The sequence below is a fragment of the Agelaius tricolor genome, unplaced genomic scaffold (assembly GCF_023055355.1).
Source record: "Agelaius tricolor isolate 1412-34295 unplaced genomic scaffold, bAgeTri1.0.p SCAF_2, whole genome shotgun sequence".
Classification (NCBI taxonomy): Eukaryota; Metazoa; Chordata; class Aves; order Passeriformes; family Icteridae; genus Agelaius; species Agelaius tricolor.
The window spans coordinates 8,437,636-8,448,009 of NW_027269262.1; the positions used below are offsets into that span (position 1 = coordinate 8,437,636).

Below are 10,374 nucleotides of genomic sequence, written 5' to 3' on the forward strand. Positions count from 1 at the left end.
AGGGATTCCATACTGTTGTCTACTTATCAGAAGAGTTTCACACCTTCTTGGTGTTTCTCACAGGCAGCTCCTCAGAGCACTGCCTCTTTCTTCTTCACAAAGCAGCCAACCCACTCTTGTATAGCACTCTTCTTCTCATGGGTTACAGCTGTGGCCTGTTAAAGTCAGGCCTGCTCCTAATCTTTAATAATTGGCCCAGCTGCAACTCCTTAGGGGTAAGATTACTTTCTACACTATCTTTATTTTCTTATATTCTATCCCCCTACAGGAACACTTACATTTGCAAGAGATTCAATATAGAAGCAATACAATGAGCAATAATATCCTCTCTCACTTTTTAGCAGTTGGTACTTAATTATTTTTCCCTAATGGATTTTTGTAGGCTTCTTTGGACCCACTTTGAATAGCTTTATCCACGTGCTTATGTATTCTTACTATGGACTGTCAGTCATCCCTTCCATGCGCAAATATCTCTGGTGGAAGAAATACCTCACTCAGGCACAACTGGTATGTATCTGTTTTACTCTCATTTTTAACTACCAGAAATCCTTCAAAATGTGAGAGAGAACTAAATGAACTATAGGTAAACATTGTTATTTACACAATTAACCCAGTTAGAATTGAACTATCTAAACTAAACTATCATACAGCATAAGTCACTAGTGCAGCTTGATAAAATTTAATGAAGGAAATTATGTTCAGAAGTGTTTTCTGTAGAAAACAAACAGTAGAAGCTCTTTAGTCCACAAAATTCTGTTACTTTTGAACCATTGCATAGAAAATGACTGCTCCTTAATTGTGGAAAAAACTGATTTAAAAGTCATAAAAAATGTCTGACAGAGCCAGCTCCAAGACAGACTCCCCTGCTGGCCAAAGCTGAGCCATCAGCAAAGCTGGGAGCACCTCCATGATATCGTATTTATTCAAGGGTGAAAAACATAGCACAGCAGCTGAGAGGGAAGACAGGAAATGTGAGAAGCCCTGCAATTACCCAGGTTGGAACAGAAGGAGGGAATTAGCACCAAAAACTCCCCTGCAGCCTATGGTGAAGATGCTGGTGAAGCTGTTCCCCTGCAGCCCATGGAGGACCCCACGCTTTAGCAATGGACATGTCTGCCCTGAAGGAAGATACAGCCAGTGGGGAAATAGGCTCCTATGGACCCATGGAGAGAGGAGCCCACCCTGGAGCAGGTTGGCTGGCAAAATCTGTGACCCCATGGGGGCCCACATAGGAAAAGCCTGTTCCTGAAGGACTGGACCCTGAAGGAAGGGACCCATGCTGGTGCAACTTGTGGAGAACTGCAGCTCATGGGAAGTACCCACATTGGAACTCTCTCTCGTAGGAGGGACCCCACACTGAAGCAGGGAAAGAGTGTGAGGAGAAAGGAACAGCAAAGCCAAAGCAATAGGGGCTGACTACAAACCCCATCCCCATGCACCACATGGAAGGAAGTAGAGAAGTTCAGAAGTGAAGTTGAGCTTCAGAAGAAACAGGGGTTTAGAGGAAGGTGGTTTTAATTTTATTTCTTGCTATCCTTCTGTGTTATTAATTGGCAGCACTTGAAACTAATCATCCTTAACTGAAGTCTAATTTGTTTATAACAGTAATAGGTAAGTTTTATCGATTACCCTCCCTAACTTTATCTTAATCCATAAATTCTTTTCATCCTATTTTCTCCCCCTACTCTACTGAGGAGAAGAAGGGAGAGAGCTGCTGGGTGGGCAGCTGGCAGCCAAGCCAGGTTAACCCACGGCACAGTGGTACAACTGCAAAATGATGTAAACAAACTTTAGGCAATACAGAAATTGACTGATTACTAAAAGTCTGTTCCACCTGTTGCTGTACCTGGGGAGCTGAGCCACATCAAAAGCTTCTATCAACAAGATATAAGGCTTGATATGAAATAAAGTTTCTTTTACTTTTTTTATCTTAGAGCCTGTTCATATTATTTGGAAGTTGAGATTTTTGCAGTGAGCTTTAAAATGCCTATGTAGAAATTTGCTTAGCAAGAACTGCTTCTCTGAGACCATCCCTGCAGGTGAAACACTGCAGTGCTGGAAATGCACCTCAGTACACTGGTTTGAGGGGACACTTATTTGGCTGAGGAGTGTGGGCTGTGGCTGACAGTTCTAAATATAGAAAAGTCTCTGCAGTTTCTTCCCTGTCTCATTTTTGCTTCCTTTGTCCCCTCCTTAACTCCATTAATGCAAATGATAACCTATCTGAACTCCTTGGACCTGAGTTTTGCATTTTCTGCTCAGACTTCTAAAGCTATTGCCAAGAATCTTCAGAGTTTCCTCCAGTTTCTGCCCAGCAACAGAGACAACAACTGTACCTGTCACAAGGACTGGAAGATAGAACAAAATCTACTAAATCTCAGAGGGAAAAAAGCTTCCCTTTTGTCAACTAGGCCTATAAACTTACTTTTAGAAACCTCTGACCCCTTAGGATTTTATTTAATTTCACAAGAGCACCATTTTAACTTAACCCTCACAATTCATTCAGAGGTTATAAAGGGATACTTTTCCAGAGTACTCAAACTTTTATGGAGCAGGACTAGGGGACATTGCTGTGTCTGATTTAGCTAGCACTGACCCTTTCTCAGCAAATACACCTGCATTATCTTCTCTCCACAGATCCAGTTTCTGCTCACTATTGTGCACACACTCAGCGCAGCTGTGAAGCCATGTGGATTCCCATTTGGCTGCCTCATGTTCCAGTCCTCCTACATGGCCACACTAGTCATCCTCTTCATCAACTTCTACATTAAGGTAAGCAGTCTTCTGAGAGCTCTCTGACAAAGATGGGGGAAAACAGAACTTTTTGGATAGCAGTCTGGGTGGACTCAGATGTAGAATGACCATGAGTGCTTAAAATATGTTAGTCTTAAAATATATACATGATTTAAGAATAACAGATACAGTCATGTCTGAGAGAGAGAGTTACTCAGTAGTGATGACCTCCTCATTGCAGCTCAACTCTTCTGCACTTGTATAGCAGGTCAGGTACTGCATTTAGTACATAGGATGCCTGAATTTGCTTTGGTGGGCAAATTTTTGAGTCTTTCTCCTCCTTAGGGAAAAAGAAATAGAGCCCTGTCTTTGCCTTGTTAACTTCAACATCTTTAGCAGGGAGTGCTCTAGCCTGCTTACATACATAAAGCTTTTAGTGTACAAGGCTTGAAATCTCTTTTGACATTGAGAAGTATTACAGTAAGGCTAGTAAAGTAAAATCACCCACAGCAGTGAAAAGGCTACTATACTCCTAATGCAGTCTGAAGCAAATATATACATCTGTATCAACAAACAGCAGACAAGCTCCATTTACAATTAACCATAAGCACTGTTTTGGCAGGCTTTAAACTAGTCCAAATATTTATTTTGGATTTTGCTTTTATAGACATACCGGAAAGCACCTTCAAGAACAGCTGTAAAGGAAACCCCTGCCACAACAGAAATGAAGAATGGTTTCCATAAGGACTACTTTGCTGCTGCCAATGGATTGCAGAATAATAAGAAGGCACAATAAGTATAGTGTTTCCTATGTTTTTTTTTTCTAAAGAGAAAAAGAAGAAAAAAGACTGAATTACAAGCTTTAGCTTAAAACCTATTTGATTACATTTATCAGTTCTTTGTACCAGACACTTATTAATGTACTTCTATTTAGGTTTTAACAAAATGAGTAGAATTACTTGTCTCGTCAAAGATCAACATCAGAACAAAGAAAGCCAAGATCTTTCTCATATGAAAAAGAAAACCTTTCTGATCTCTAATGCTGACACAAAAACGCCTTATGAAACACTTGATGGATAAATCCATCAATGCCTTCAAAAGGTTAGGACTCTGTTCAGACTAACATGGTGAGCACTTTCTGTGTGTGTGAGAGGTCTTGAGGCAAGGCTTCACAGCGCACCCAGTACATCCAGCTGAACTGCAGCCAAGGCCAGGAAAATAAAGGAGGGGTGGCAGGAAAGGTGAGAATTGTACCTCTTCCATCACAATACCCCTCTTTTCTTCTTCTCAGCAGCTCCCCAAAGCACACTAGCAAGGTAAGATTTGATCTTGTGGGAGCCCTGGGGAAGGAGATGATAGAGGGCAAAGCCCAGGTGCACCATCCCATAGTTTTCAGGCAGTTGTGGCTTCACAGTCACTTGCTTTACACAAGTGCAACCTGATTCAAATGCCAGGAAGGCTGGCAGGAGCATTCTGTTTCAGGAGGCTGGGCTGGTAGTCCCTGGCACTGCCCAGAATGGAATTCTGAACATAGAGCAAAACAAGTCACTTTGGGTGTGCTAACTTAACAGAAGTTCTAGGTAAATGGATTTTGAAAGAAATAGGGTCATGTAAACTTAAGGCAGATAAATCCCTTGAGTGTAAATGTGTGTAAAGTTAATCCTATACAAACACTGCTAATTCAAAGCAAACTGTCATGCTACATATTAATAGACTAGAAGATGCAGAAAATTTGTGAGTTCAGCAATGAGCCAAGCAGGTTATACAGGAGTTTCTGTGGCAGGTGGACCTTACTCAGACTGGTCTCTGGCTGGAGAAACAGATGGGACTGAGGCACAAGCTGCAGACAGCTTCTGCTGTCTGCAGCTATAAAGGTGTCTCCCAACAGTCCATCACCATCTCTGTTGCTTCAGTTCACTGCATTTACCCCCACTTAAATGCTTAGAAATTAAGAATATCCAGAGTTAATTTCATGAGTCTGCCCTCACCCGTTTCTCATTTAGCCCACTTAATTTCCTCTACTAAAAATAGACACAGACTTTTTTTTCCTCACAGTGAAGTAGTTCGGATCTCTTCCATTCTCGTGTATAAAATTCTCTTGACAAAAACAACTTTTAGAGTCACTCCAGCCCAGCAAGTCCCTTGAACTGAAGCAGTTCCATAAAGGAAATATGTCCTCTCACTCCTGCCACCTTGCAGAGTCCCATTGCAGGAGGAGGACAAAACACATACCTAGCCAACACAGAGGGCCCAAGCAGCTAAAGAAGGCCCACATGTAGAAGAGGCTGTCCCAAATCCTCCTGTCCAACTTTTCTCCACTTCTAGAGGGTCAGTTATCCCCTCCAGATATCCCCATTTAGATGATCTGCTGTCAGGAGGTCTTGGAGACTGCAGGCATAAAGGCAGGAGGAAGGTTTATCCCAGGGAGCAGTATGGATACAGGGCAGCCAGCCTCACCAGGAGAGACCACAGACCTGAGGGCTCGTGGATAGGAAGGAAAGAAGCTGAGGAAGTGGTACAATAGGGGAAGAAGAACAGAGGGGGTTGTCCAGTAAAAGCAAGAGGAGAAAAGGGCATGAAGAAGGGTGTCTTGTGTCAGAATTCTGCTTGACTGTGTGCTTGTAAGTCCCATTGAATGCCATCTGTCTCCAGGCAGTTCCAGCTCCATTGCAATGTGGACAAAACTTTTCTGCTCCAGCAGAAAACAGAAATTCCCAAAATGCTACAGCAGAAACAGCACCTCTTAGCAGCCTGACTGCTGAACTTCATCATCGTGAACTGGGTGACCAAAATAACTGCAATATTCAAACACTTTTACACCACCACACCAGCCTAGATGTAACTGGTGCATATTCACATTTGCTCCCCTCTTCATAAAGATGGTCATGAAACCTCCCTTACTGAAAGTCAGTGTTTTGTTTTATTTAACACTCAATAAGGGGGAAAGCAGCCACCCAAAAGACAAAATCCAAACAAAAAAAGCCAAGAACCCTGCATTCACAAAAGCCTGGACACTGTATGCATATGCTATTTCTCTCTGGCCCTTCCAGAACCTTTACAGGCATTTCTGATTGATACTGTAAAAATTCCAAGACGTAAGAAATTAGTGGGTTTGCCTGAGGGTGTTTTACACAGCCCTGAGTAAAGGGAGAGCTTCAGAGCTCTGTAGAAATCAGTTTAATACTGGAAGCCCAGGTAAAGGCAGAGGAATTTGAAGGAGCTGACAAGATAGTGAACAAAGCAATGAGCTGGACCCTTCATCTAAGGCAGGCAACACAAGGGTTGTGTGGCCCAGCATGGATTTTAGGCCGAGTGGAGTCCATAATCTTTTGATGGCAAAGCATGCATTTGACTATCAAGGTGGAAAGCGTCAGCTGAGCTAAGTGTTAAAGTTTACTATGGCAATCAAACCCACAGATATTGTCTTTTGTTCTGTTGAAACCTCATTCAAAAGAAAAGAAAATAAATGCCTTACTTGAAAATTCAAAGGGCTGGGGAAAAAAAAAAAGAAAATGAAAAAAAAAAAAAAAAAAGGAAAAAACCAGATGGTCTCAGACCTTGCAGATCCAGATCAGCCATGAAGGCTGGAATCAGGTATGTTTAAAATTCTTCAGATATGTCTTAACATCTTCAAAATGCCGCTACTTTGAAGAAAAAGAAGCATTGACTTTTTAAACTGATTTTCCTGTAATACATAACACTGTAAATAAACAAATTTTACTATTAGACTGTCTCCACTTCTCCTTAGGCATCAGATTGGGCTGGTAACCGGTTACTTGAGACTGCTTTTGTTCTCCAGCTTTTTTAGAAGCATTTTAGGGCATTCACATCAGATTCAAAAACAATCTCCATAACTTGATACAACACCTTCACTGGTATTAGTGTAAAGCTTCCATACAGTTTTTTTGGCCCTCTACCTATAAAAATGTGGGCTTTTGAACAAAGGTAAAATTGAAGTAGAGGACTCATTTGTTCAAAGCTTGTACTTGCCCATCAAGACCTCATTTGATTATCAGATTGTTTTCACTTGGGACATGATGGGACATGAAAACAGGGGAGAGACAATAGAGAACTCAAAATCTCAAATTTTGAAAATACACAATAGCTCTCAGCTGTTCCTAGAAACATGTCTATTTTCCAGTGCATTACTCTCTTAGACACAGTTCTACTGCCTGCAGAAGCAGGACCTGTCCCTGTGTGCTCCAGCTAACCTCAGCATGCCTTACCAATAGCAGGGTGGGCTGTTTCTGGGCCAGGGTAAACACAGACAACTCCTCTGCCCATTTCCAGCCACAAAGGACGTCCTTTTTTCTGGCTTTACACAGCCTTGACATGAATTAGCTGTAGCCTTTGGATGGGCCACTGCACTGGCCCATCCAAACGTGCAGGTAAACAAGCACTTGGCACAGCATCATCCCCTAAAAGAGATGCAGCATAAATAGCAGGGGTTATAGTCAGTTTAATATTAAACCCTATTTAGAGCTTAAAATGCATAAAGCAATTCTCCTTAACTGGAACTTTTCTATTTCCCATTTCTTTTTCCGGGTATTGATACATAGTTTTTGCACCTCAGCACCTACATCTTTGTTGTTCTGGTTCAGAAGTGTCAAGGTGTCACAGACATATTTTATGAAATACCCTGTTGCCAGGATTTTTTCACCCGAGAAGCTGAGAGGCCTCAGAAACAAAATGTAAACAATATTTATCTGCCGTTGTGGAATGTGGCAGGTGCATCTTCGATTGGTCTTGTGTGAATTGTTTCTACTTGATGACCAATCACAGGTCCAGCTGTGTTGGGACTCAGGTCAGTCACAAGACCACTCCGGGCCACAGGCCCCTGAACAACAACGCCGGCCCTTTTCCCTGGCAAACAAAACTCACCATCCCAGGTTCCTGCAGATTTCAGGAGCCACTTGGCACTGTCAAAGCAGCCCAACTTGCAAGTGGTGCCATCTTGGGTCTGGGAGGCATCCTGCACAATGTGAAATTTCAGCAGCCAGCCTTTATAATTTCATTCTTTTCCTTTCTTTGCTAGCCTTCTGATGAAATCCTTTCTTCTATTATTTTAGTATGGTTTTAGTATTTAATTTTCTTTCAATATAATATATATCATAAAATAATAAATCAGCCCTCTGAAACATGGAGTCAAGATTCTCATCTCTTCCCTCATCCTGGGACCCCTGCGAACACCACCACATCAAAGCAACTGAACAGGTTGAAAATTGAGCTATATCTATATCTGCATTGAAAGGAAGAAAATAAAAGAAATATCTGGATTAATAGCACTTTAAAAAGCATGAATTGGGAAGGGCAAAGGAAACCTGCCAAGGTCAGCTACCTACCTTCCAAAAGGTAATTTTAGGATAACCCAATTACACATCTGTTGCAGAAACCAAATGGACTTCAGACCATCAGGAGGTTTAAGGTCAAACGTGTTTAAATGACCCAGTAGTGCAGGAAGTGGTATGAGATGGGCTGTCCAAAGTCAGAACTTGTCATTTCTGTCCCAGATGTGGTCTCCAAACACTTCTACTGCCTACAGATGGAAAGACCATTAGTAAAGTCCAGAGTTTTCACCTTAGGCAGTTCTCAGGTTATCAAGCTGGAACATATTGAGCCTCTCAAATGCTGAAGTGTTTCATATGAAGGGATAGATGAGTGCAGGGGTAGAAGGTATTTAAGCAGTGTGACATCCCTTTCTGCTCTCCCATACCCATCATTAAAACACCCTTTTGGGGTTCAGACTTTTCCAATAAAAGAGTTAAAACCAAATCTAAGTGCATACAAATACATTGTGGCAATTTTCACTAAGTAAGGAACCCTGATTTTTCCTTTATCCATGCCCTCTGAAGTGCTGAACACTCACCTTCCAAGCTTTATGTGGAGATGCAACAATAAGAGATACAGAAATGCACTCTAAGTTATCTAGCAAAGATACTTAGATGAAAAGTATTCCTAACTTTTTACAGTTAGACGAGACACCAAGAGAGCCTTCTGCCAATACTCATGAAGGGTGAGGAAATGTAGCAAAACAAGCATTTCTACACATCTACTTCACAGTGCTGACAAAGCTTAAACACTTAGCAGCTTGAACTTAACAGAGCAATGAATCCATCCAAAACATCTGATAAAAAAAAAATTAGGAAAAAAAAATCTAGCATTACTGTTATAGTTTGGAAAAAAACTCACACCTTAAATCAGAGAGAGACATCCCATCTCATCCCCTTCCTATTTCAAACCTTCCCTCTGGGCAGCAAACTGCTTGGAGATGCAGATGAAGGAGCCTAAATAGGCCAACACCCATCCCAAAGGAGGTGACGTGCCCCGAGGATGTGAGTTCTCAGCGCTGTTTCTGTGGCTTTGCCGAATTCAGTGCCCAGGAGCAACCGGTGCAGGCAGCTCATCTCGATTCTTAGGTCTGCTTCACATCAAGCACCTGGTTAGCCAGGTTTCATCATCATTTTGGGCCAGGTAGACGAGAATAAAAGCAAGGAATGTAGGCATTTATGTGGGAATTACTGGAAGGCTCACCTTGGAACTGAGGAGTGGGAGCCACACAGCACAAAGGATCCCTTTACATTCACCAGTGTGAGCTCTGGATCACAATAAGAAGCAGCAGGGCAGTTCAAGCCTTATCACACTCCTACAGCCAGAACCTCGGGTTACTACTGAAGTAGTGAAAGCCCCAAATTCAGGACCTGGCTCATCCAGACAGTAGGATAGTGATGGGATCAGATTATTCAGGCTGATATCTTAAAGCCTGTTTGGGTTAATGACGCTGCTGGGGCCATTAGAGTATACCACCATGCTAGTTGGACCAGAGCCTGTGGAAAACTCTGTTGCCAAGAAGCAAAACTAGTTTTACCAGGCTAAAGCACAGCTGCTCACAGAGGTTATAGCTTCATCTCCCAAAAGTCATGGCTGCTTCAGCTGAGTGCTTTGAGAGCCTAGAATCAAACAGCAGCTGCAAGGACACTCAAGAGTAGCAGGAGGATGCAATGTAGCCAGGTCACTAGGGCCAGCCCTCAAAGAAACAAGCACAAGCCAGTGTTTGCAAAACCAGCCCTTCACATTAGGAACAGCAGGGGTAGACCAGTAGATCTGAACCTTTGGAAAGGGCAGGGTTGAAGAGGTCTTTTCTTTTAAACCACCCCAGGAAGAAAGCACCAAGTGCATCTTGATGTGGATGAAAAAACTTCAGCTTATGCCAAGCCTAGTTAGGACTACTTAAGATAAAGAAATAAGCATAAAACGGTAACACAATGGCAGCAGCAGCTTCTTGCCATTCTCTATGCCGGTGCTACCCTGTGTGACCTTCTCAAGTAGGAAGAGCATCAACCCTACTTCAGTTATGAAACAAACCTTGTCAGGGTTTGGGCTTTTGTAACAAAGGTACATTTTGTGCAGGGGAGGATTCCCTCAACTCTATCCCGTACGGCAATCTTAGGTTGGTTCTCTAAGAAGATAGAAACCCAAAGCCTGGAAATCTGCCACGTTCCCACAAATTCATTAAGGCGCACTAGCACTAATGCTGTTTTTGCAAGAACACATTCTCTTGTGAAGAACAACTATATTCTGGGGAACTCTGTCACATTCTGTCACAGCAGAGGACAATATTAATAAGCATGGGTTATCTGCTGC

The 10,374-nt window shown here is 42.4% G+C and overlaps 1 protein-coding gene across 1 annotated transcript in view; it reads left to right on the forward strand.

The window, feature by feature from the left end:
* Window positions 1-6,459, forward strand: part of ELOVL2 (ELOVL fatty acid elongase 2) — a 51,340-nt gene extending 44,881 nt beyond the window's left edge. The window contains exons 6-8 of the mRNA XM_071452138.1: window positions 383-507; window positions 2,638-2,772; window positions 3,401-6,459. Of these exons, the coding sequence (XP_071308239.1) occupies window positions 383-507; window positions 2,638-2,772; window positions 3,401-3,529 (389 nt within the window). The 3' untranslated portion in view covers window positions 3,530-6,459. The remainder of the gene's footprint in view (window positions 1-382; window positions 508-2,637; window positions 2,773-3,400) is intronic.
* The last annotated feature ends 3,915 nt before the right edge of the window (window positions 6,460-10,374 follow it).